This window comes from Pyxicephalus adspersus, chromosome 8, assembly GCF_032062135.1.
Source record: "Pyxicephalus adspersus chromosome 8, UCB_Pads_2.0, whole genome shotgun sequence".
In the NCBI taxonomy this organism is placed as follows: Eukaryota; Metazoa; Chordata; class Amphibia; order Anura; family Pyxicephalidae; genus Pyxicephalus; species Pyxicephalus adspersus.
Window position 1 is genome coordinate 68,173,530 of NC_092865.1, and position 27,767 is coordinate 68,201,296.

General features: G+C 37.7%; 2 protein-coding genes across 6 annotated transcripts in view; one reads left to right on the top strand and one right to left on the bottom strand.

Moving 5' to 3' along the window:
• The window catches only part of HDAC11 (histone deacetylase 11), a 24,454-nt gene extending 8,187 nt beyond the window's left edge, over positions 1 to 16,267 (top strand). The window contains exons 4-11 of one of the 5 annotated variants that reach the window (XM_072421032.1): positions 2,522 to 2,709; positions 3,819 to 3,935; positions 5,628 to 5,670; positions 6,236 to 6,312; positions 10,700 to 10,762; positions 11,870 to 11,966; positions 13,990 to 14,168; positions 14,981 to 16,267. In XM_072421032.1, coding sequence (XP_072277133.1) covers positions 2,522 to 2,709; positions 3,819 to 3,935; positions 5,628 to 5,670; positions 6,236 to 6,312; positions 10,700 to 10,762; positions 11,870 to 11,966; positions 13,990 to 14,168; positions 14,981 to 15,166 — 950 coding nt within the window. In that variant the 3' untranslated portion in view covers positions 15,167 to 16,267. Of the gene's footprint in view, positions 1 to 2,521; positions 2,710 to 3,818; positions 3,936 to 5,627; positions 5,671 to 6,235; positions 6,313 to 6,872; positions 6,916 to 9,145; positions 9,223 to 10,699; positions 10,763 to 11,869; positions 11,967 to 13,989; positions 14,169 to 14,980 lie in introns of all 5 variants that reach the window. The other 4 variants (XM_072421031.1, XM_072421035.1, XM_072421033.1 and 1 more) reach the window with 4 other exon arrangements.
• A 1,095-nt stretch (positions 16,268 to 17,362) lies between these two features.
• The window catches only part of LOC140337484 (inter-alpha-trypsin inhibitor heavy chain H3-like), a 35,126-nt gene continuing 24,721 nt past the window's right edge, over positions 17,363 to 27,767 (bottom strand). Inside the window, exons 18-23 of the mRNA XM_072421234.1 lie at positions 26,936 to 26,971; positions 25,885 to 25,998; positions 24,626 to 24,830; positions 21,827 to 21,999; positions 20,982 to 21,093; positions 17,363 to 17,880 (exon numbers count right to left, since the gene is read on the bottom strand). Coding sequence (XP_072277335.1) covers positions 17,742 to 17,880; positions 20,982 to 21,093; positions 21,827 to 21,999; positions 24,626 to 24,830; positions 25,885 to 25,998; positions 26,936 to 26,971 — 779 coding nt within the window. The 3' untranslated portion in view covers positions 17,363 to 17,741. The remainder of the gene's footprint in view (positions 17,881 to 20,981; positions 21,094 to 21,826; positions 22,000 to 24,625; positions 24,831 to 25,884; positions 25,999 to 26,935; positions 26,972 to 27,767) is intronic.

Genomic DNA, 27,767 nt, shown 5'->3' on the forward strand with positions numbered 1-27,767 from the left:
ATGGTATCAAGCAATCTTCAACTTTATTGTTACAAACATCTAGTTTTTATAGCATAACAAAATATCACTGTGTATGCTCATTTACCACAGTAGAGAGATAATAGTATCTTTGTTCTAATACAAAACAGCTTTGCTACATTGTTTCAGACACGTACAAGACATCTTGTTATTCTTTAATTGTGCGCAATATCTGAATTTAGCAGATGTCAGCAAGGACACTTGTTTGGCAGAACAATAACAAGGAATACGTCTATCCCTTATAACTAAAACTAGAATGGAAAACAAAATGGAGTGTCCCACAGACAGAATGGAGTGTCTCAGACCCTTTCAGAAGCCATGAGTGAAACTGGCCTAGTCTGTGTTTGTTCATCCCCATTACATAAGGGAATACACTAAGAAAGGTAACATTTGTTTTTGTATTCAGTTCAGCTTACAGGTAGGGACAAGTATACTGCATGCTTGCACAAAACACCTATTTTCTGTGGTTTGCTAAAAAATCCCCTTACAATAAAAACTTTTGCAGACACTGATACTGTGAAAAATAATTATTCCCGATCTTCCCTTTAAATAGAAAATTGTCTTCTTTTAAAATGCCTTTGGCTGGAAATTGTCTCTCTAGCAGACCAGGGTCATAAATTTCCCCTTATCAGGTATTTCTTTATCTGACAACCAGGGTCCTCCCGAGCCCTGTAGTCACAACACCTGCTGTGAATGTATAGGTATTGTGTCTGCAAGACTCAGATAAGGCTAGACATTGGCAAACTATGGCCTGTGGGCTGTATACGGCCCATTAGGAAAGTTTCTCCGGCCCTGAGGTCTGATTTCGGACGAGAATCTGCAGTGTGTACAGCGCTTGTCATTCATCGTCCAAACGATCGTACTGGCAGATCCATGGACGACAAACGATCATAATGGAACTGAAGGGGGAGAGAACACAGCGGAGTGCTGCGCCGTCATTCTCACCCTCCCCTCTCCATAGAGCAGAATGAGTGTATGTATAGAGCTCCTTCATGCACTGTGCAGTCACTAGTCTTTGGAACAGATCGTGAAAGATCCTTTCTAATGCCAATGTTTGACCGTGTGTACATAGCCTAAGTCTAGCGGAGGAAGCTCTCACATATACCATCTTGTTGCTAAGGACAACGGCACTGACACATTGAGCACTGCAGGGAGCCCAGTGACTTTACACGGCAACCTGGACCAGGAAAACCAACTCTACCTTTGTATTATTTCACAGCTTTCCCTTCTTATATTATGCTGTTGCTATAGTTCTGGTATTATTTTTCGATTAGTGCTTATTTTTTTGTGATTATTTCTGCACTGTTTTTGTATGTTTTTAACTTAATAAAAACTATAAAAAGTGTAAGCACAATCTCCAAATGCTGTAGGTAAAAATAGTGTAACTTGCTAACCTGATGACACAACTATAAATATTGTGATTACTGAGCGAAGCAGAAACATAACTGTGGTTGCCAAGGGTAAGGGTGCATCTAAGAACATGGTGGCAGTCTACCTGTGAAGGTGTGTGTGGCTGTTGATGAGCGTGCTGGAACGTCTGTGCCCAGGGGTGCGGACTGAGAGGGCGTTCGTCACAGACACCACATTTATTGACTGGTGAATGGCTATGTTGAGTGTATGTTTTAAAACATTTACACATAGTGACAATAGCTGAAAAAAAAATCTTGACAAGAATGCGCTGCATCTTTATTATTGTTTGGCTTGTCCAGAAACAAGCACATTCAACAGTTTTCACATACAATTGTGAAATGGGAAAAAAATAGGATAATTTATCTAGCCATGTTTTACCATTATAAATAGATCATAGAGTTATTATACTATAATAATGTTAATATACTGTATTATATTTTCAGTGCTAAATGTTTTCATATGACAGTTAACAACCCTCAGTGTTCTCATGTTTCCATCCAAATCCCAGTTTGCTCTATGTACATTTTGTGTACGTTTTTTAGAGTGACAAAGATGCTTCCCTGTGTCTTATTATAGGAATATTACTGTGATGAACACCTCCAATAACCAATAGTGAATGAGCAGACAAAATTAGGACCAAGAAACACAGCTACATACCAAAGCACCCATCTTTGTTCAGGTCATTTAGCCTGGAAGGAAGAGCTGCCATCTTCACAAGTTGTGTGTTTTTTTTTTTTTAATTTGTAATTTTTGTAATTTTTTTGTGTGTTTTTTGTAATTTTTAATTTGTATTTTCACAGGTTTGCTTAAATGTAAAACACAAAACATGTCACTAATCTTCATAGCACATTTTATACTATTTTCTTTACATACTTTACAGTTAAAATACTTTTGGCACAAGGGCAGGTAGTATACCAGGATTACCAACAAATGGTTGCTTATTTTTATTTTTAGGATTTAGATCTTGTATTAGTTTTATTTTAGGTTTTATTGTTTTTTTATTGTATGATATGCCTTTAATTTTTTTAATTCAATTTTTTTTATCCAGTGTTACTTTTACGCTAGTCACTCTCCATTTTTTTTTTCTTTACAGAAGACAAGTTAATTACAAATGACACTATTGTGACTGCTAAGGAGGCAACAGAAGAAGACTTACTTGTTGTACATACTAGAGGCTACTTAAACAAACTAAAGGTTGTGTTGACTTCATACACGTCTGTTATGGTTTCCAAGTTAACTGTATGTACTTGCACCGATCCACGTATTTTTCTTTTACTACTGGTATTTACTTTCTGTTTATCTTACCATATTTAAACATTGTCAATTTTCCCATTGACATTACCAAAAATATTTGTCAATACATTTAATCTTCATTTCCGTGTTTAGTTTCATCAGTTCAAACCTGGGTACACACGTGCAATTATTGTCGTTGGAAAGGATCTTTCACAATCCTTTCCGATGACTAAGGACTGCACGATGTATGAACGAGTGCTGTACATACAGCCCCGCGCTACTCTATGAAAAGGGGTGGGGGAGAACGATGGAGCAGCACCCCGCTGTGCGCTCTCCCCCTTCCCTTGCATTAGGATCGTTGGTCGTCCACCGCCCGTGCATCTGCCAGGACGGTCGTTCTGACAGTCGTTCAGTCAGATTCTTATCCGATATCGGCCCTGGGCCGATTATCGGGCGAGAACCATTGGACATGTGTACGTAGCTTTAGTTGTATTCAACACCTAACACAGCTTTACTGCAATCATTTCTAAAGTCTATGTTAACTTCTTCCTTCTTCATATTATGTGCATGCCAAAATAGTACAAATACCGAGTGATCCTGACAGGCTTCTACTTTTTTTACCTTACCTTTTCTTTCCTGTCAAACTTGGTATGATTGTCAGTCAGTGCAGTACCATGTACAATCGGAACAGCTGTATCTGCAAAGTAAATGATCTCACTCTATGGCCCTGATTTATTAAAGTTCCCCAAGACTGGAGACAATACACTTTCATCTGTGAAGCTGGGTAATCCAGCAAACCTGGAATGGATATCCTAAAAGTCATTAGCTATTTGTTAGCAAATGTTTTCGATCCTGGACCAAATCCATTCCAGGTTTGCTGGATCACACAGCTTCACTGATGAAAGCATATTCGCTCCATCCTTGGGGAACTTTAATAAATCAGGGCCTATGTGTGACATTAGCAGAAACTGATCATTACCATAAGCAGTCTGTGGCTTCACCCCTACATCTTGTAGATACAGTGCTGAATATTGATCATGTGACCAGTTGTAGTAGAAAAAAAGTGTTTTTTTGCAATATTAACATGGTTTGTTTCTATATATTATTATATATAATAAATGTATCATAATGAAGTATGTACATTTCTTTTACTTCAGTGGTCATTTGTGGTTGCCACAATAACAGAGATCCCACCTCTCGTCCTCCTCCCCAACTTTCTAGTTCAAAGAAGAGTTTTGAAACCATTGAGGACTCAGACAGGTGGAACAATAATGGTATGTACATTCAGAATAAAATACTTAAAAGTGGATGGATGAAGACCTGAGATGTTTTTAGTAGCAAACATTTTTTTGGCTCGCTTTCTGCCAATATTGAAGCAAATACTTAGCTGAATTTAGAAAAGCAGAATTTTTACAGAACACCGCCTTAATGTGCAGATTTCAGTGTGATACCTGGTATGATATTGCAATGTAAACATCAGATACAACAATTCTGTACTACTGTTCCACAGGCAGGAAGCGATCTATGTTACTATATAGAGGCTTCACAACTAGATCCTGAAAAACAAAAAGAAGTACACTTATATACACCATCTTGTAGCCATGTTGGAGTGTTTACTTTTACCTATAGTAAAATAAGCATTATATTATGTTACCCCTATGTTAAGTTAAGCTCTCCAAGCCTGGAGAAGATAGGCTATCATGGGAGAACCTAGGTGATTTAACAAACTTGTGATGGATCTTCTCCAGGACTGAAAACGTGTCAAATAATAGCAACTGATTTTTAAGAAATCCATTCTAAGTTTTCTGGTTCACCCATGATAGCCATAGTCTTCTGCAGACTTGGGGAACCTAAACAAATCTGGCCCATTATGGGTTTATATTTATATTGCACATTTTAAAATAAATTAAATTGCACAATTCTTGAACCTTGGGTGTGACTCCAAGTGTGGCTGTGTGGATGATAAACTGACCTCATTGTCTTCCTAGTCAAATTTTTTTGGTATGTTTAAAAGCATTTGGACTATTCTCATTTAAATCTATGTTGTAATGTTAAACCCTAAAAATACTACTATACACCTACCTGCCATGGATGATCAGTTTTAGCCTCTATTTAGATCTGTAGTTTCTGTTGATCTGCATTAACTGAAAGCAGCCATTTGAATACTTGCAAATGTGCATCAATCACGATTTGAATGTGGTTTGAGCATGTGTTAGTAGACTGTTCAATAAATAACTGCAGAAAACAATATTTAAATCAGTGAGTTCAGTTCTGCTTAAAGATCAGCCAACTTATATATATTATATATAATAATTAGCATATATTATATGCTAATATATACTATATATTAGCATGGTCCTATTTTGTTTTTTAAATTACGTTTATATTACTGAAGACAATATACATTGCATTTCTGCAAGATATAGGTTATCTGTAAAAAGGACTAATCTATGTTTTTCTTTGAATTAAAGTTTCCAGTCTATACAAAGTTAATATATATATGCTCACTGTTTTACTTGCTACAAGTTATCCAACTTTATAAGTCTTGTAATTTACAAAAATACGTTAGTTTGTACAGAGAGGAAGATCTACAGCTAATTCCTTGTTTCTGCTTTATTGCTTTGTAAGTCACCTACCTACTACAGAGCACATTTTTTCACTATGCTATGATTGCCAGTTTACTATGTTATAAACAGGATTGTAGAGAGAAGATTAGAAGATTGTAAAGCTGAACCACAATAAAGGAGTGCTACCTGTTTGGGTCTGCAGTGTGGGAAGGTGTTAGAAATGCCTTGTTTTAAAGCCCACAAGTTGATTTTCATAGTTCATCACTGGAATTGTCTTTTTTGCTAAATGAATTGATTTAATCTAACTGTTGTGTTTTGTTAACCTGACTAAATATTTAACTGTATTTATATTTTAGTCCAGCATACAGTCTAACATTTAATCCTTCATTTTTCTTTTAGGCTGGAAAACTGGCGATTGACAGAGGATGGGCAATTAATGTTGGCAAGTATAATACATTAATGTAATGTGGTATTTAATTTACCTTATTTTCAAAAGTTTGAGAATGTAAATGGACCCCCAGCAGTGGCTTCATGATGGCATAACCCCGCCCACTCTCCCATCAGCATGGCCCCTCTGTCAAATTTTATACCAGGTTGTGGCCCCTGGCTGAAAAAGTTTGCCCACCCCTGGGATAGACACTACACAGATTTTTGGTGCTTTGTTATCAGACAGTAATAGTAGGGTTTGGGACTTTTCTGGAGGCCTCCACAACCAGGTGAGTCTAACCACCTTGGCTCTGAAACCAGTTTCCCAATTATGGATTATAATAATTTTTACATTTTACTATGGGTCTGTTTATTCAGTGATAGCTTTGTCACTACTTAAAAATAATAAAAACGTAAGTTTAAAAAACTACAAGACATTTCATAATATCCTCTCCCCCATCCTTTATTGGGTATGCTATATTGTAGATTCTGTTTTCCAAAAAATACCCATTGCCCTCTGTATAAATAATGCCTGATGTAAGACTTATCCAATGTTTTGTTTTTTGTTTTTTTGTTATAAGGTGGTGGCTTTCATCACTGTTCTGGCGATAAAGGTGGAGGATTTTGTGCATATGCAGATATAACCCTTGCTATCAAGGTATATTAGAAATACATTCCTTATTCTAAAAAAGCTGTAACAGTAAGATATATAAAAGAAGTTTGATCCCAAACCAGTTGCTTTTCGTCGGCGTCGTTGGTTACTTTTTTTACGAACGATTTTTGCCCAATCGATCGTTCGTCGTTCGTTTTGAACGATAAAAATTGGAAGTGTGTACGCACCTTTAGTCACCTACCTACTACAGAGCACATTTTTTCACTATGTTATGGTTGCCAGTTTACTGTGTTATAAACAAGATTGTAGAGAGAAGTTTAGAAGATTGTAAATCTGAACCACGATAAAGGAGTGTTACCTGTTTGGGTCTGCAGTGTGGGAATGTGTTAGAAATGCCTTGTTTTAAAGCCCACAAGTTGATTTTGCTAGTTCATCACTGGAATTGTCTTTTTTGCTAAATAAATTTGATATAATCTAACTGTTGTGTTTTTTTAACCTAACAAATATTATATAATATATTATAAAATATTAAACTAAATATTTAACTGTATTTATATTTTAGTCCAGCATACAGTCTAACATTTAATCCTACATTTTTCTTTTAGGCTGGAAAACTGGCCATTGACAGAGGATGGGCAATTAATGTTGGTAAGTATAATACATTAATGTATTGTGTGGTATTTAATTTACCTTATTTTCAGTTTGAGAATGTAAATGGACTCTTAAAGTTTTTGGCTTGATTGGTGGCTCAAGTTCTTTGCACTGAAACATTGATACATTAGACCCTATTAGTAGTTATCTCTAGCCACTTGGGGACTTTGGGCATACAATATGTCCTAAAAAAGTCTAAATACCACTTGTGTACCTTGTACACCCTGAACCTCATTCCCTGCTGCCACTACTGTACCCGGCAAAATCATGGAATGACCAGTCTAGAGTGAAACAGCTTCATTTATGAGAATGCCCATATTTCCCGTTCTGACGCTGTATACAGAAACCACTTCATTTGTTCATTCGTGCAATTCTAGATGACTTTTTGTAGTTTAATCAAAATGTTAGTTTTGATTCACATTTTTGTGAACATACATTGTCATTGAAGGATTTCTATATTGGGACATACATTTTTGTGTTTATTTAGTACATTCTTTTTGCTCTCCTTTTGCAAAGAGACCTTTCTTGTATCTGCCCCCGTCCTGTAGCTATCTACAGGCAGTCTGAAGTGAGCTCGCTCGCTGGGTCCCTACCACAGCTCTGGTCCCTGCACATGTTATGTGCAGCACTATGATATCACTGCTACTTTTTAAAATGTAATAAATGTAATCTATAAATGTATCTATATTATGTCCATGGTATTTAGGTTGGAGGTCATTAGTCTTGACATGGGTACAGTGTAAGAAGCCTTTCGCTGCTTGACCAATTACTCCCTCCAATCTACACCTCACATTCTCCCGCACTTTCTTATTTTTTAATAACTCCCACCCATATACATTTGAACTTTTCACCCCTGCAACTCTCCCCCTCCTAACACCTGCCACGAAGCCCTCGGCCCCTGCCATCTGTCTCTCTGTTTTATTCCACTTTTTTTTTTTTTTTAATACTTACATGAACTTTTCACCCCCCAGCCCTTCAGCCTTCTCCCCTTCCCCTGTCATGAGGCCTATCGCCCATTTCTGCTTAGGCCTGCTTTCTTTCTCACTTTTTAACACCACGCACTTGTTATCTAGTGTATCATAATACAGTATTTGCACAGTGTAAAGGGTGACATCATGAAGCTTTCCCACAAAGTTGCTTACTTGGAACATTTCTTGTGCAAGATATACTACATTGACTTTAAATGCTATTACCCTAATTCATCACTGATTTCTATTTTTAACAGAATTTGTGTATTTGAGTATACATTCTATAGAAAACAAAAGCCAAATTGAATTGTATTTGAACTGAGGAGGGTAGAACATTGCAGGACTCCTAGAGGTACCTACAGCAGCATCCAAAACTTTGCTGGCATGGTTTAAATTTGGGCAAAGTGTGAGGATGTACATAATGGTAGGTCAATTTCAATATGTGAATGTAGGGTGCAGCAGAGAGATAGACCAGGCATGGGCAAACTACGGCTCGCGGGCCATATATGGCCCAATAAGGTTGTTTCTAAGGTTGTAGCCCCTTGGATGGTCCGCAGCTCTGACCGGTGCCACCCCGAGCAGGGTCAGGAGAAGGACCCCGCTGGGGGGGTGCACTTGCCAGAGCCACGGAACATGTCCTCCATTTGTATCCCAGCTCGTGGAGGTGGGAGGGCCGTGTCCCTGCACACAACCCGACCACTCTCCCATCGCAGGCTCAGATCTGCGATGGGAGAGTGGGCGGGATTATGCCATCATGACGTCACATCCAGTGACATCATGATGGCATAACCCTCCCACTTTCCCATCAGCATGGCCCCTCTGTCAAATTTTATATCAGATTGTGGCCCCTCACTGAAAAATTTTGCCCACCCCTGGGATAGACACTACACAGATTTTTGGTGCTTTGTCATCAGACAGTAACAGTAGGGTTTGGGACGTTTCTGGTGGCCTCCACAACCAGGTGAGTCTAACCACCTGGGCTCTGAAACCAATTTCCCAGTTATGGATTATAATAATTTTTACATTTTACTATGGGTCTGTTTATTCAGTGATAGCTTTGTCACTACTTAAAAATAATAAAAATGAAAGTTTAAAAAAATACAAGACATTTCATAATATCCTCTCCCCCATCCTTTATTGGGTATGCTATATTGTAGATTCTGTTTTTCCAAAAATACCCATTGCCCTCTGTATAAATAATGCCTGATGTAAGACTTATGCAATGTTTTGTTTGTTTTGTTTTGTTTTTTTGTTATAAGGTGGTGGCTTTCATCACTGTTCTGGCGATAAAGGTGGAGGATTTTGTGCATATGCTGATATAACACTTGCTATCAAGGTATATTAGAAATACATTCCTTATTCTAAAAAAGCTGTAACAGTAAGATATATAAAAGAAGTTTGATCCCAAACCAGTTGCTTAATAAAGCAAATGATTTATGCAGTCATGTGTTTGAGGCAGAAACCTATATCACCTTAAAGATCAACTCTAAAAAATGTGATTTTCTGTTTGGGCAGTAGAGACATGTTGGAACTTCAGATTTATTTTGACTTCAAATTAGGTAAATTTATTTTGGATGTCACAAAGACAGGAAGTAGTCAGATTTAAAAGGGGCACATAAAGCAAGAAAGCACACATAGTTATTTAATGGACTGAAAAAAAAATTAGGACATTTGGGTCTACCTGTCCAGGTAAAGCCTTTAAAGCGGACCTAAACTCAACAAGTGTTGAGTGTAACGACTGAAAATCCTAAGGATTCCACAATGCTGCCAAGACTGCCTATAATAAATCCAGTGTGTTCGCTTGGGTATTCAGGATGAACTAATTCTTACAATTTAGACATATATATATATATATATTTACAAAAGGACTACAAGGATTAATACAACAGGGTCTGTAATAAATATATATATATATATATAAATATAAAATCAAATCTCTTTCTAAGATAATATATGATTAGGTTTCCTGTGCAGGAGTTAACAGGTCGTATGTAGTTGCAGCCCTCTCAGCACCTGGCAGGTCATGTACTACTTTTATTTTAGGTTACAGACAAAAATTATTTAATAAAGTATTTATTAGATTCTGGAAATGGGATGGGGGCTTTGCTGGTAGTGCAGAATTTTGATCATTGAGATCTGTTTAAAATGTCATTGGTTTTTCATTCTTATGGAATTGGGGAGCCTAATATAAATACATGCAATATGTGCATTTAAACCAGGCACGTCCGATGTCCGGCCCGGGGCCAATTGAGGCCCGTGTTCAGACTTCCACTGGCCCACAGCCTCTGTCATAAAATCAATATTATGCAGTCTGCCAGCACTGTTCACCACAGTATAAAATACACATGTACAAAAAAAGCTATTTTATATTTCATTAGAGTTGATAAACCACCTTGCAATTATTGTCCTGCTATTTGGCGGGCATAATTGGCAGGACAGGAGTCCCCATGTGTGCACAGGGAATCCCCTACGTCATTATAGTGGGCGTGTGCTGTGTGGGACCCATACGAACCATGCCCACTCTGATTCCAAGAACGTACTCTGCACACCTGACATGACACCAGACTCTGTGCACAGGGAATCCCTCGCGTCACCCTGGTGGGCGTGTGCTGTGTGGGACCTGCGCAGACCACGCCCACACTGGCCCAGAGTATGTGCTGAATGGTCGGCCCCCACACATTTTTATCTCACCAAATCTGTTCCTGTTTGCAAAAAGTTAGGACCTCCCTGATTTAAACCCATATTTCTGTCAAAAGATTATCATGTTAATATGGTAAATGTTTTGTAACATCCTAGCCATATTTGTTTTTTAGTTCCTATTTGAACGTGTTGAAGGAATAACCAAGGCAACAATTATAGACTTGGATGCTCATCAGGTACTAAACTTTTTCTAAAGTTTTAGAATCTTAATCTAGCAGGTTAATATAGTATTATCATTAAACAGGCTAGACATGAAACACTACATTTTAAAATGTTATGTGTATAAAAAGATTTGTACACAGATATTTTAAAAGCTTCGAAATGTTCATGAAGTAAAATTTGATTGAGGGGATAGAATTTCCCACACATTTATCAATGTTTTTACATGAGGAACTTTTTATGGGTGAAAACATTGATAAATAACATCCATAGTTACATTTCTGTTAGCAAGGCCTCCAGTTGTGCTTGCACACACACCCTTCACAAACAGCCAGTACTAAAAGATTCCGGGCTAGGATTAGTGATATCAGAGTATCTAATTGTGGGGAGAGAGAGAGAGCGGGTTGGTTTATGTCAGGGTGTCTATAGAAAAAAGGATAACTGTACATTTATCTATAAATATTATTTTTATATTATTTTTTTAGTCCAAATCATTTTTATACTCTGTTGTGTCATCAAGACACACTTTAAATAAATCTTGTAAAAGTATACACAAAAATGTATTTTCCTACTCCGATACATACCTGCATTTTAGGGTCACACGTGGATACCCCTTCATCAGAGCTAAATGAAAAAAATGCTGGAAAAATAAACACTGGAATATGTTGTTGCCCAGGAATGTAATGTACCCAGGAGTATGAAGCCAGACTAGCATGGTTGCAAACTGTGGCAGAAATAATGGCTCTGATTTAATAAAGGCTGGATAAGATACACTTTTAGCAGTGAAGCTGGGTGATCCAGCATACCTAGAATGAATCTGGTCCAGGATTCAAAACATTTGCTAGCAAATCAAATCCATTTTAGGTTTGCTGGATTACCCAGCTTCACTGATGAAAGTGTATCCTCTCCATTAAATCAGGGCCAATGTCTCAGTGAATCTTTTGTTTAAAGTTATGATGCTGATTCCTACATGAATTTTAAAGTTAAAACTAGTCTTTTTACCTTATAAATGGGGTTTAGAATTCACTATAGAATTATTATACTTGTAACATATGCATAGATGTTTTATGTGTTTCTTCATCCACTATAGTTATAAAAACATATTTTGTGATTGTTGACACTAGGGTAATGGACATGAAAGAGATTTCATAGATGATAAAAGGGTCTACATTATGGATGTGTACAATCGTCATATTTACCCCGGGGACACTATGGCTAAAAGTAAGTGATGCCTCTATTCAAATGAAAATGAAAATAAACTATTACATACAAAATATGTGATTAGTATATTTTACTATATGTGCTGCAGTTACTATGCATCATTCTGTACATTCCTAATGTCTGAGGTTATCTGCAGTTTACAGAACACTAGCACATACCTAGCATATTTAACAAAAGCTATATATTTTTTGACACCCCCTTCTCTAAAAAAAAATTTATGTTTTAATATTAGTGAAATAAAAAATATATTAATACAGGTCCCCGGGTTAAGGACATCCGACATACGGACGACTCCTAGATACAAACAGGGCTTCCCTGCTCCCTCGTGTGCAGAATGGAGGCTTGGAGGGGGCGGTTTGCATGACTTGCAGAAGAAATCTTTTGCTAAACACAGCTGAGACGGAGCTCTTCTGTAACCTCTTGTAACTCTTTAATGACCAGGACAAACTCTGCAGTTGTTTTCTTTTTTCATATCAAAGAACTCTGCAGTTGTTTTCTTTTCTCATATCAAAGCACAGCTTGCTCCAGAAGCTAATGATTGTCTAGACTTTTTTTTTGCTTTGTTTGTGATTAGCTCACAGTGAGGATTTTATACAGTAACTGACAACACACTGTCCAATAATATGTTGAAACAAACATCTGTCCTAATTGCATTTATTAAAATAAAGTACCGGTTCCGACTTACATACAAATTCAACTTAAGAACAAACCTATAGTCCCTATCTCGTATGTAACCCGGGGACTACCTGTAATAGCCAGAAAATATATGCAGACAGTGAAATTGTACATTGGTGATCAGTCAGGCAGTGGCGAAGTGCCCCTTTACACTGGTGATCACTGCAAAATGCCTCCTTACATTGCTGCTCAGAATAACATTCTTCCCTTACACTGGTGCTTAATGTGGAAGTAATGGTAAGTTACAATAATGTTCAGTAAAAGGAGTGTTCTGTTACATTGTGAAAGGAATATTGCCTTTCTTTCAGTCATCTAACAATATTGTTTTTTTGTGGTTACTTACTTGAGATGAGTGAAAAAATTTAGCAGGTCCCACACTTCTAACTCTATGGTGTCTTTGACTCTATGTGGATGATGCCAGAGCGACGCAGACACTGTCAGGTGCAAACTAAATGTGGATATACATCAAAATCAAAAATTATTTCATTTACAATTGGGACTTTAGAGGCCAAATGCATTTACGTTCACAAATATTTGCTAATTATAAAATATTATGTTTTATTAAATACCAATATTATCACTAACAATTAAAACCTAATTTAAAAATGTGCAAACCAAACACCATACATGTTCCTGTTAGGGTCATCCTGAAGATGGGTGCTCCTGTGGATATCGACATGTTTCACAGACTAATTACGCTTCTTCAGGGAAAAGAACAGGAACATCTGATGCTTGTAGTACGTGAAGCAGTATTTGGAATTATTCCTCAGCTATTGGTCAAATATTTTCAATTGTCATTCTTCTGAATGTTCCGTGTGAATTCATTTATCTATGTTTATCCACCATGAGTTTTGAGTTATTTACATTAAATCCATATAGCTTTTTTCCAATGTAGTCTTTACCTGGGTTTCAATTGTGCTGTCACTCTTTCTCATCATGCTTCTTCCATTTTGTCCAAACAAATCTTTAATGGGCAAACTAAATCTGCCCCAGTGACCTTTTTTTGGAAATAAGAGGAAGAAGGGAAGAGGAAGAAGTAGGAGTATAACATTTGTTTTTTGAAATTTGAGAGTGTTACAGTGTAGACAAAAGGTTACTAATATAGATTACATTTATTACCCGGAAGGCTAGGTCCATACATACAGTTATGCTTAAAAACATTAAGGCCACTTTTAAATGTGACAAGCAAAAAAACTTTAAAGACATTTTAAGCAAACCTGTGCTTATAAATGCATTTATAATAATGAGATTGTGGTTATTATTTTACACATGGGTGTTTCTCTAACACCCATTTTCAAGACCTTTAAAAAAATTCTGTCTGTTAAAATATGAATCGATTTTATTGCAGAAGCAATAAAGAGAAAGATTGAATTAGACTGGGGCACAGAGGACAAGGAATACCTTGAAAAAGTGGAAACACATGTGAAAGGAGCTCTCAATGAGGTGACACCAGATGTAATAGTCTACAATGCAGGGACTGATATACTGGATGGAGATCCACTTGGAGGTCTTTCCATTTCCCCTCAAGTAAGTTGTAAAACTTTTTATTTTAAGTACACACATATTATGTTTCTATTGTAGACTAATAAAGACTAACTGTCTCAGTGGCTAGCACTCTCACCTTGCAGCACTAGGGACCCAGTTTTGGATCTAGACCTGGCCTCTAGACTAAGATAGGCACAATTAGACTATGACTATAGTACAGATTTAACATTGGAAGCTTCATTAAGGCATAGGGATATGATTTATTTTTGCTGCAGCCCCATATTAAGCGTCACTTTACTGGTAGCCAGCTGTAGAACGGAACCTTTGCATTAACACAGAGCACAGGGGTTCTGATCTCCAGCGATAAGACATGCCCTCCCTGCACAGTGCTATAATTAACAATGTTCTTCCCTGAGCAGGATTCTATCCTCTGTCCCCCTACATCAATACACAAGGAGAGTGTAACAACAATATTCTCTACTGTACAGAGCAAGGAAGCACATATATACATACATTGAATATTTAAAATTTTAAAGGAAACTCAATTGCTGGAATAGAACAAGGGTAGGTGCTATGGGCTGCAATGGGTATGCTGTCTTGCAAAGAACTGCCTTTGCTAAATGTCTAGTATGAGGACAGTCAAAAAGGGAGCCCTATTCTGAAAACCCAAATGAGGGTTAGCTCCTTCCTTACTCTTACCAAATTGAAACACAAATTATACAAATATTCTTTTCATATTATTGTTACAGCTCAAACTCTTAGTACAAGATATTTCAATGAAAACATTAAGTAAAACCTTCTGATTCTCTTACCTGATACATAGCTATTGCTTAGGAAATATTCTTTTTATTTAGGGCATTATAAAAAGGGATGAGATTGTGTTCAGCATTGCCAGAAGTCGTTCTATTCCTATCCTGATGGTCACCTCTGGTGGATACCAAAAGAGAACAGCACGGATAATTGCCGATTCCATTCTCAACCTTCACAACCTTGGCCTTATTGATAGCGCTTCAGCAGAGACACGTGAACCTCGCATATAAACCGAGATAAATAAATCCATAGTTTGCCATGTAACAAACTACCCTTGGCAATAATGAACACACTACATTTTTGTTTTAAAAAATGTAACTATGTTTAAAATACTGTGTATTTATTTCTGAAGATAAACTGAGCCTGACATACACTGAAGCACTTTGCTTTTAATGAATTATAGCCCATGCCCCATAACCCTGTGTGTTTACTTGAAAAATCTGTAACACTTATTGATAGCTTAACTCACCTTGATAACATTTTAAATTGGGTTTGAATCAGCAACTGCTGGGAATAGATTAAAACACTTGTGCTTTAGTTCGTGCAATTATACTATGAAGAAGGGAAACCAGAAGGATAAGTGCTGTACTTGGTTGTTCCAGTAAGAAGGGTCCAATAGTTTGTCCATGTGGTTTGTCGTTTATCATGACAGTACTAGCAGATGAACTTTCTAAGCCTGCAGTTTTAGTATTGATGCTTCATTGTTTTGCCCATCCTTCTGATTTTAGTATTCATTTCCATAAAGTAAAATACATTTGCTTGCCACCTGCCTGCCTCAAAAGACACTGGTTGCACTTAAGTTAGACCTGAAAACTATGCACCCTCCCTTGACAGTTGCTCACTCCTTAATTCTTAAGAATGATGGCTGCCACAGCACCCCAAGCCTTCATTGTTTAGAAATATTAAACAATTTGTATAGAGTGATCCTATACCATTACCCTAACAAAATTCTATGAAACTTTATGATTAGGAAAGGGCAGTGTGTACCTGCATCAACCACCTCTTTTGTAGTATATGTATATTAGAGCCAAATCACACAGGCGGCTACGGTATCATATCTCTACAGGGTCAGTTGCCTTTTTCTTTATAATCTTAACATATTTCAAAATGTTTCCTAGAAAGCTAGACTAGTCAGTTTGAATCAGCTTCTGTACATGAAATTGAACCCCCTTTATATAGAGTATAATTGTGTCCACATAGTATCACCAGCAAAAGCCGAGAGTGTTCCTGATTTACAAAATACACTAACTGACAAGGCACTAATTGTGATAATTTATTGAGTCATTTTGTTTATGTGACTTCTGTGTTAATAAACTGTTTTCAAAATCTGATCAGTATGGCTTTATTTGTTATGAGAATAATTGTCACCTTACCATTTCTTGCTACTGTTTGCCACCTAATAATTTCTCTGTTAAAGAACTCTGAAATAACCCTTTGTATTTAAACTTAAAATAAGTTTAGATAATAATAGAGATAAATATATCTCTATTATTACATTTTTGGAAATCTTGTCTTGGAGCCCACACAGGGATGAGGACTTTCTCCCTGCTCCCATGTTACCCTGGGCACCCTTCACACAAAGCACAAGCACTGTCCCAAGGGAGGATGGGAAGAGAGTCACCTATTTTCCATACCCAGAAGATGGAAGGGTGCTGCCATCTTTCTTTCTTTTTCTGCCCAGCAGAAAATGATCTTTGGTCATCTGGATTGGGTGATGTACCATCCAACTCTGGCATATGCATGGGAAGCAGGGAATGTTGGGTTTCCCCAGCAAAGTTGACACCTTGCCTATGCAGCTCAGCTTTTTTGCAAATTTCCAGCAAGATCAGGCGGGTAATATGTGTTATTGCTAAAGGGACATCGCCTGTAATAACCACCTGTCTGAATCCCTTAACTTCAAAATGGGACATTAGTTCCACTTTAAGCTCAGAGAATTAGGTTTGTAATGGGCTCCTTAAAAATGCAGGCAAGCATTTAAAAAAATCAGTTACTATATAGAAAATGGAATTACAGTAGCTCCACCAATGTATTTGTAATTCTGAACGGCCACTTCTAAAATAAAGGATGCTACCAGACAACACAGCCGGAAAGGTGACATCAGTCAATTTATATTTTAAGAAAAGAGGGATGTTACCTCTCCACCCACACTCCCAGTACCCATTCTGAGATTGACACAAATTGTCATACGTCATCAGTTCTGCTCTCTCCTCCTGAGTGCAAGTTCACTGTCCATTGCATGTTCATGATTTGGTCCTAGTGCTGCTGTACAGATGTTAGGAGGCTGATGTCATTACAGAGTAAGGTGATCATTCTATTTGTAGGTACACTAAAAATATTAAAACATCTCTTCGTTTTTTTTTGGAGGCCAAAGTTTTGCTTCAAATCACGTGTGATAATTTTATGAAACACAAAGAAACACAAAAGGCTTCACAAATATATATTTATTCAAAAAGCATTAAAATATAAATGTAATCACTCAGCCAGCCGAGTGTCATGTCCTACATATTTATGTAGCTGCCATAGGCTGTGTAGGGGCCACTCCTGGTGACACTAGATAGCAGTAAAAAACACGTGCACCTTGCTGTACCATTGTGGGGCCATTTCTCCACTAATACCAGTATATCAATGACTCACAGTATAGGTAAAATAGTAACAAATTCAGGAAAGGGAGAAATACATGGCACTGTTCAAAGTTCTAATAAAGTACACGATTAAAGTTACCCATTACATACACGTAGCCCTTTGCCATGAACCAAGGAGAGGATAATACTGGATCATTCAACAAGAGCTAAAATGCATATAATTTTAAGCAATGCTGAAGATGTCTTGTACGATGTAATCTGTATGGGTTCCATCAATAAGTCCTTCTGCATTGGAATGTACAAACCAACATGGAATCTCATTGTTATCTGCGCTACCATCTCTGTAGTCCTTTTGTATACCCCTGAAATGAAAATGATCACAGCAATGATTTAAAGCAGTGTTTGTGTTTCTTTTTCAAAATATGGACAATTTGCAACTGCTGTAAATACCACAAAGACTATGCACACCTAAACTTCTGTGGAAGTCCGTTTTAACGCGATGTATGCAGTACACACACAGTGAAAGCTACATCAATACCCAAGAGCTTAACAATTGTTTTGTACAAACTTAGTTGGAAAGAAAATTTGTGCCCAAACACTGAATACAGTGCAGATCAGCTGTTCTGGCAGCAGGGTGGGTAAGTATGAATAATCATCTACAGGGAGAAACACATTAGAAACTGCTATGTTGGAAGGCTGATAGAAGGGGAAGCCACATTAGCAGAACTACTGAGACATATGAGCTTCAGTAATGCTGTGGACTTTTAGAATGAATTGCTCCACAGTGCCTGCAGCTACAGTGGCCACTGGGAGCTTGCTTTGCAAACTCTGACTGTTCAATATTTGAATGTTCATTGCCTGATCAAAATTTACCTAATATTCAATTCCACCAGAAAATTACAACCCATTGTCAGGTCTTTCTAGCTATTCCTGGTTGGGGAAATTCCTATTCAGTTCATGACATAGGGACCAGACAGTGATAGAAACCTTCCACTTGTGTCAAAAAAGAAAGAAAGAATCAAGAAATTAGGACAATTATGATAGACTTTGTAATCTTTCTCATGCAATTAAAACTTTTTAAATGCGCTTTTGCTGGAGAGACCAAAGCAAATTAAGTAAAAGAAGTGTTAAGCCTATAAGCCTACTGGAATATATTTATATTATAACATGTTATAGAGAAATGTATAATGTTTGCTTGCAATGCTAGGTATGTACCACAGTTTTGACTACCATTAATAAATGGTTTTAGGATTTGAGAATATTTAGTGTAGATCGCCCTAAATAAAGTCAAGAAGACAGTCGGTAACAGACAGCTTTTAGGGATCAGTGCAGAGCATAGCTTTGCTTCCATGCAATTAGTGGTATGATCAGTGATCTAAAATAAAGAAACAGGGACACATCTTAAAGTATAACTGTACTTTGCACTAGTTCATTGCAACTTTTCTACAAAGCTTTGCCATGAAGAATATGACCCCTGTCTGTTATGACTCTTGATCGTGATATTACTGAAAGACACTCAGCAAAAGGATAAGATATAATAGGAGAATCAATTAAGGGAGCCTGTAAAACAAACTGTGCACAGGCAACACTTTGTTGCTTCTCTAGGAATCCAAGCACTACAATCCGCTCCTTGAAGCTCAGAGTAAGTTTGTAATTTTTATTCAGTAAAAGTTTGCTCAGGGGTTTGACATCAGGTGTACAGTGATTTGTGTTCTTCAGTAACAGCAATATGTATTACAAGTTGTCACACTACCTGTCGCTTTCTGCGGTGCTCCCCACCAAACTGTCCTGCAGCATCCCGCTCCTGTCTGCCCTACTGACTTCCCTGGCTCAGCACTCCTTCTCCCACTGCCTGACACAGTATGCAGCTGCACTCCCTGGTCTCACATGTCACTGGGCAGTTGTGCACACTCTGACACATGGCCCTGATTTATTAAAGTTCTCCAAGGCTGTAGCGAATATACTTTCATCAGTGAAGTTGGGTGATCCAGCAAACCTGGAATTGATTTGTTCCTTGATTGAAAACATTTGCTAACAAATAGCTAATGACTTTTAGGAAATCCATTCCAGGTTTGCTGGATTACCCAGCTTCACTGATGAAAGTGTATCCTCTCCAGCCTTGGGGAACTTTAATAAATTAGGGCCAGTACAGGTAGAAGAAGCTCCCTAAAGTGGCAGAGGCTATTTTAGGCTTAGCAGTAATGATGGATGTTGCTGTAACTTAGTACCAGCTATTAGCATTCGGGTCATTCCCTGGGGCAGACATATCCAGTACCTGCTTAATGTTACCTGAGCTTTTGCTTGGAAACTGACGACACCTTTGTTTGTCGCCTGCCCTGATGCTCTGCTTGGATACTGACTACGCTCTGACTTTCCGTCGGGTTGCTGTCTGTTAAACACGTGACTGCACCGAACCCTCTAGCTGTCTCCTCACTGAAACCTACTCCTGCTGAACCCCATTAACTCTGCAAAGGATACTTCCAAAGGAATGCAATTCATGTGATAGCCAAGGAGGACATGTTCTTACTATTACCTCTTCAGGTTCCTACATCTCCCTGTTCCTGAAAAAGTGGAAGCTGAACAAATGCACCCTCTGTTACCATGCACCCTAGACCATGTCCTGGGTTAGCCTTATGAGAAATTCAGCCCCGCCTATCAACCGTCATCGTAGAAATAAGTATCCTTAATAAAACTTACCCCCTGTCTGGTGACAGCCTTAATATTTAGGAATTACCATTACTTTTAGTCCCTTTTTCATTTAGTGAGATTGTTTAATGCTAACAATAGTGAGTTTTGTTCTGTCCAATAGGGATGAGCAAGAATGCCTCTGGCATTCCTGCGAAAATTTCCTCAAAGTTCCGATGGGTCTGCGAAATTTCGTCAAATTTTGTGAAACCATTGGAAATCACTATAGGAGGATTATCGTGGCTGCATTCATAAATACAGCTGTGGGAATCCTCCTGTCAGTGAGCGTTCCCCGGGCACTACAGGTCAAAATGAGGGCAAGCCGCAATACTCATCCTATCAGAGTGAGTCATGTGACTTGCGTTTATGAATGAGTGTGGCCGTGGGAAAAATCAGAGGATTTTTCTCACGCTGCTTTCATTCATGAGCAGCCAGCCATGGGACTCACACTGTGTTCCTGGATAGAGAAACTCTATCCAGGAACACTTAGTACAGGACTGCAACAGCAATCAGCAATCCGCTCCCCTGATTGGTCTTGCAGGTCCCAAAAATTCAGTCTCGCCGGCCAAATTTACAAAGGCCATTCTCGCTTACATGTTTGGTAAACGAGAATGGCCCAATTTGCCGCGAGCCCGAATTTAATAAATTTGCTCGCTCATCCCTACTGCCCAACAAAGACACACACAGCAATAAAAAGTTGACAGTAGGAGTGACCTTCCCATGCTCTAAACAAGACAAAAAAATGTTTTAAGTGATAAAATGTATCCAAGTTCCTTACCTTGTCACAGTTAGCAGCTTATTCTTTACTTTCATGGTGGCATCTGGTTTGTTAGGGTCAGCAGTGCTGTGAATATCAGAAATTTCATAGTCGACTCCATGAAAAAATTGTCCTTTGGGAATAAATAGTTAAATAAATAGAAGTAATAGAATAAATAGAGTAAATAGTTCTGGAAAGCAATCTAAAACTTTTTTAGAAAATCAATCATGACATTTGACAGAATTCATATAATCCATAGACTGGATTAGCAGGTGCCCTTTATTTAATAATCTATAGAATGGAACCTTTTCAGATCTTCAAAGTTCACCTTCTAGGCATAGCTGGTTTGATAGGTAGCTGCGAGATTTAACTTCAAAGAGAAAGTTTTGACAGACTTAACCCTCCCACCCCTTCGTTTTAGTGGCCTCCTGCCTATTCACACTTAAGTGAATTGTCAAAGGTATTGCCATAATAGGGTTTCACAATCACATGTAAATACAGGGAAAATATTCAGACTAATAAACAGAAAAACAAAATCAAATCAGAGTACAAGTTTTTAATCTACATACTCATTTATTAAGGTCAGTGGGCCTGATTTGGGGAGGATACACGTTCATCAGTGAAGCTGGGTGATCCAGCAAGCATTCCAGGTTTGCTGGATCACCCAGCTTCACTGGTGAAAGTGTATCTTCTCCAGCCTTGGGGAGATTTAATAAATTCAGTCCAGTGTCTCTAAAAGTATTATACCATTGGATGGTATTTTCAGAAAGGGGTCAACAGGTTTAATAGCATTGTGGTTTTTTGCATATCTTTAGTGAACAAGGCACATAATTGGAGACAGTGGGACAGAACAGACAGTCCCTTACCTAACAGTCCATGAACTTCCTCGGAAAATGCATGATCATCGATAGTGTAGAATCCCAAGTAATCTCTGTGTACAGGATTATCTTTCCAAACCTCATGCCGAACAATAACAAATGTTGCCTCTTCTCCAAACGACAGTTTTACATTGTCTGAATTACTGATTGCCAAATTAAACCTGCAAACATAAGAAGACATGTCTAATAAGCCAATCCAGTCCTAAAACAGTTGCAGTTGTTTAATTAAAAAAGTTTGGTAAAAAGTTCTAACCCCACCTAAACAATTACTTTTGTAATGGTGCTGCTTTTCACAGGGTAAAAATGCTTCAAGTATTTTGCTGCAAAGGAATTCGCATTGTCACCATTTTGGAGGAAGTGTCTGGCAATGGCAGGTTTACCAAGTATTTTTATACATATACAAAAGCAAATTGCTTTACTGTGAAACTCAAATTAATTATTTGATATTTAATGTTTCCGACTGTGAACCTGTTTTGGTTGTTACTTTTTTTTCTTTTCTTTCTTACATTTTGTTTAACATGTTTTCTTTTGTATCTGTTTTATTATTTTATTTTATTTTATTGTACTGTTTTATTGTTACTGTTATTGTACTGTTTAAAAAACTGGAAACCTTTATTAAAAATTTGATTTGAAAAAAACAAAAAAACCAAAAAAAAAACCAAAAGGCAAATTGCAATTAAAATAATGTAGTTTGCATTTTAAAGATTTTCCACTTTGCAATATTTACTTTATGGTTAGACTCCAGACAGATATAAGGGGAAGAAATTATTTCTGCTTGTTACTACTGTAGTTAGAATATCAATTGATTAATTTATTTTAAATGCTAGCAATGAATGTTGTATGGTATTTCATTTCTGCTGTCAGCAGTTAACCTGGAGTTCAACTTTTAAGCAGTGGTAAACTTACAAGGTAAAAAACTGTAGGCAGGAAAGTTTTTTATTGCCATATAAAGATTGCAAAAGAAATAGTGGGATTTCACAGACAGATACAAACAAAATGGTTCTATATAAAAAAAACGTAATCTTTATTTACATATGCATATTAGAAAAACAGGCAGTAACTGTAAGGAGTTTACCTGTCCTGCGAGCCCGCGCCGTCCCTGGGCATCCCAGCCGGCGAGGGAGACGCTGCTGCAGCAGGCAGCATTGCCGAGGCTGCTGCCTTGCTTGCAGCGTGTCTCTCTCTGCAGGCAGAGGAATCCGTTCTAGCGGAACTACTGTTCGGCCAGAAGGCATCCCCAGCATTCCTATGGATGTGATTACAGAAACTCCTGTTCTCAGCACTCCTGTGGAGGTGCAAAGTAGTGCACGTCCCAGGGGTGCTGTGGGAAACGGTGCGCGCGCTACCACACGTGCCTCTTGTACCCCCTGGGGGCATGGCACTCGGCTGCCTCGCCGCGGAGCGGGACATAGTTTGAATTTCCTGCGGCCGATATTCACTTACCCTCCAATCAAATGGCGCCAGGTTGCGCAAGGTCATTGGTCACTCTGGCTATTTAAGGAGAACCTGTCCTGAACACCATTGCTATAAAACTCTGTGAATAAAGTGTGCTTGGGTGCGGTCCTTGCATTGGTTTATGTCAATCCAGTTTGTCATTACCGTAGCGACCTGGTCTGAAACCTGATTCTGCCTAAACTCTACCTGTCCTGACCTTGGATTGTTTGTGACCTCTCTTGCCTGCTGCATGCCCTGACCTCGGATTGTTCCTTACCTCCCTTTGCCTTACCCTCCTGTACTACACTAATCGGACTTATCATCTGTAAATAACCCTTGTCTTGTTTTATGACGATAATAACTTGATAAAAGGATTCCTGGAGTTGGCTGTGGTTTGTGTGCCCAGGCGCATTACAGTAATAACTGCCAATATAATATGTAAAAGAGACAAATCATTGACAACTCCCAGAATGTAAAAAGTCAAGACAATGGCTCATAAATTCAAATTTGTTTTTATTGCAGCACCTGCCTAGTTGTAGTTTTTTTTTTGTAATGTTTTATTTCAATAAAAATGAAACTTAGGCTCAATAAAATAACTTTTAATAAATAATAATAACTTTTTTTATCCAAGGATTCCTACTTTGATATTTAAAGTTTGTGAATAGACACAGTAGGGTCTCTCTCTCTCTCTCTCTCTCTCTCTCTCTATATATATATATATATATATATATATATATATATATATATATATATATAAAAAAAAGAAGATCAGTTTGCCAAAGAGACTGTTCCATCTCAACTAAATACAATTTTCACATCTAGGAAAGGATTTACAGCACTGTGCTACAATTGCTATGTCCATGATGTTTGCAATATTGGTATGTCCTCAGGGAGCATTAGCAAAATGCTTGGGGAAGGCGCACATAAAAGAATGTGAATGTGTTCACCTTTAAATTAAGGAGAACATCCTTTATAATAATCGTACCCAGAATTATTGAGCATTGCAAAATGAAAGATTTTGCATCTGGGAATGCCACACTAACATGTAATTATTTTACTTTAGAATATCCAAAATATTAGGGAAAAGAGGAAAGAAATGCAGCACACAACTAACTAGTGACAAGTTAGTGATAGCAAGACAATTACTTACTAGACAGGTTAGTAATAAATGTAATTATTAGTATGTTTGTCCAGTCAAATTTGTATGGATAGATGAGGAAGGCTTTTATTGCTATCTGGGCCATTGGTGAATAAATTTACTCTCACTTCCTGTCCTGTTGAAAAAGGTTTTACCTGGCAGGAAAAAAAGTTTGGCTACAAAACTTTAAAGTGTACATTAGGTCGGGTACATACCCCTTTCGGTCTACTGTGACTGTGTCAAGCCATGAGAATGTTGTCTGGTTATCACCATCCATGACAGTGATTGCATCTGTGGTCACTTCAATTCTCAAGTTTATCTTCTTGTTTACAATACCCAGTTTTCCAAAATAGGTTTCCGTTGATTTTAAAGTGGCATTTGTTGTCTTATCACCAATAAGTTCTCCATTCACAGCAATACCTGAAAAACAGAGGTCCCTAGTATAAGCACATATGTATGTTAGAAATCTATTATTACAGGAGTAGCTAAGTGTTACTGGCAATTCCACTAAGGCTATGTACACATGTGCAATGGTTCTCGTATGATATCGGCTCGGGGCTGATACTAGACGAGAATCTGGTGTGTGTACAGCACTTGCCGTTCATCGTTCATGGTGGATCCACGGACGAGGAACGATCATAATGGAAGTGATGGGGAAAGAGCACAGCGGAGTGCTGCTCCGTCAATCTCCCCCTCCCCTCTCCATAGAGCAGAACAATGCTGTATGTACAGCACACATTCATGCATTGTGCAGTCCTTAGTCACTGGAAAGAATTGTGAAGGATCCTTTCCAGCGACAATTATTACATGTTTGTACCCAGCCTTGGATCCATTCATACTGGTATAATATGGATGTTCCTGGTAAAATACTTTTGCTCCAGCTTTAGAATGTGGATACACCCTCAACATAATCATGTGTGATACACAAATGCTGTATAGACTATGACGATAATGATTTTTGTATGGGGAAGGGGATGGTGCGAATGTCTGGCTAAGAGGAATGACTTTGTGGGACTGGTCATCTGGAAAGAAGGAAGCCTGCAAGATCTGTGTCTGAGGGCTTCAAAGTTCAATTTAGAACTGATATAAACACATCGGCAACTGTGACAGTTATGGCCAAAGGCATTCCGTAGTAGATGGGACATAATGTATACACTGCAGAAAAGAATATTGACATGTTTGGATAATAAGCCTTCTGGCTTCCTGATTTAGCTCAGATCGGGTGTTCTGTATTTAAATTACAAGGCAGAAAGTCTGCCAAGTTATTGCTAGGAGTGGGTGAGCTGAGCTGCTGAAAGAAAGATTTCTCTTGTGAATTAAAAAATGAATTTTTCCTCCCTGCAGCTGCAAATATCTTTCAGGAGCTCTTATCAAACTTACAACCCTCTCCTGGCCGCAGGTTCAACTAAAAGTTTTGTTATCAGAGAATCTGATTTTGAAATTATACCAATGATCTACAGATATTATATAATACCTTGCTTCCCGTCTGCAATAAGATTCAGAAGTACACCTGGCTCCTCTTGTATGTTAAAGCACAAGGCATCATTCTTGCGTGGATCAGTTATGACAAAATGAGGGTCAGAGTCAACTGTAAATAAGATAATACATATTTTACACCAATTTCCAGCAAAATGAACAGACTTTTTTTTTTAAACCTATATATATAACCAATATATAAGTATATTTATCTGTATTTTCTGTACAAGCCAATCAAATATAATTTTTAGAACATAATTTTTTATTGCTATAAGCTGCATTTAAGTACATTTATCTGTATTTTCTATATAAGCTAATATACAAGCATTCGTCATAGCAGGGGTGTCAAACTCTGGCCCGCAGGCCAAATCTGGCCCTCAAGGTCCTTTTTTTGGCCCCCAAAAGAATTCCGAAAATAAACCAAATTTGGCCCACCTGCGTTACCACCTCACATCATCATTTTCAATACATGCAATACATAGACATTATTCCTGTGCACTCATCATGTGACAAAAAGCCTAGGCAATGATCACATGGTGCCTGACTACCAGGGGCATTGTGTTTGTTTCAATCCATTAGAGACTGCATGGTGTAATATTTAGTGTCAGACAAACTTGTGATGTGAAATGATGAACAACACACAGCCTGCATAGATAGATAGAAATTAGTCTTTTCAGCCCTAAAGTGTGTGTGGAAGGGTTTGTTTTTGTTAGTTATGATGAAGTAGTAAACTTCCTAAATTTTTTCAATACATTTCAAGTTTGGCCCTAGACTTGGTCTAAGTTTTTAAATTTGTCCCTCTGTGTATTTGAGTTTGACACTCCTGCCTTATAGCATTATATGTCAATGTATGTCAATAAACAGTTTATAGTATGCATTTACTAGATAAACCCCGCTGTAGCGTGAACTTGTTATCCATAATGTGGGTAGTTATTTATTGAACTAATCCAACATTTATGAATGATGTATTGATTGGATTTTTTTTAAGTAGTGACACTAGTAAATGTTTTACAGTGGAGTATTGGTTGTAAAAGATGAATAAAACATACCCCAGTTTCTTACACCATAGCTTGGAATGTGCTGTGCTGAAAATGAAAAGATAACAAATGAATTTAGAATTTCATTTTGCAAGCTAATAACTATTTTTAATTAGCTTTAATAACTAAAAGGTAAAATCTATTTAAGCTTAAAAGGATAAAATTTTATCAGTGAACCTGGGTGATCCAGCAAACCTGGAATGGATCTTGTCCAGGATTCAAAACATTTTCTAGCAAATAGCAAACTATTTGAATAAATCTATTCCAGGATCACCCAGCTTCATTGATGAAATTGCATCCTCCCCAGAATTGGGGAGCTTTAATAAATCAGGCCTAATAACTGAAAAAAAAACAAATGTTGTCATGGCTGATAATTCTCTACCCCAGCAACCACACTGATTTTATTTCTTCATCAAAAATAGTGTAAACAAAAGAAAATAGGAAGAACAGGGGTTTTGGCTAAATATTAATATGTGTATTTACAAATCACAAATGATATAAATCAACAAGTTGAAATATATAAAAGTGTTCCCTGTGCCCATTTTAAAACAGCATGGGATTGGGGTAATAGGTCTAGACAAAATAGAGCTGACCATAGATTATTGGAGTTGAGATATAGGCATGAAATGTTTTTTTAACCCAACGCGTTTCGCTTTATGGCTTTCTCAGGGGTATGTATAGACGCAGGTAAATTGGGTGTAGTAGCCTGAAAATATGCCACAGCAGAGATATATCAGATGTCAAAAGGCTGAATTATAAAAAGCTTGGAGAGTCCCTGGAAATGGGACTTAGGGCATGGTTTCCTTTATCTGGAGTCTGGAAGACTGGAGACAAAAGACGTATC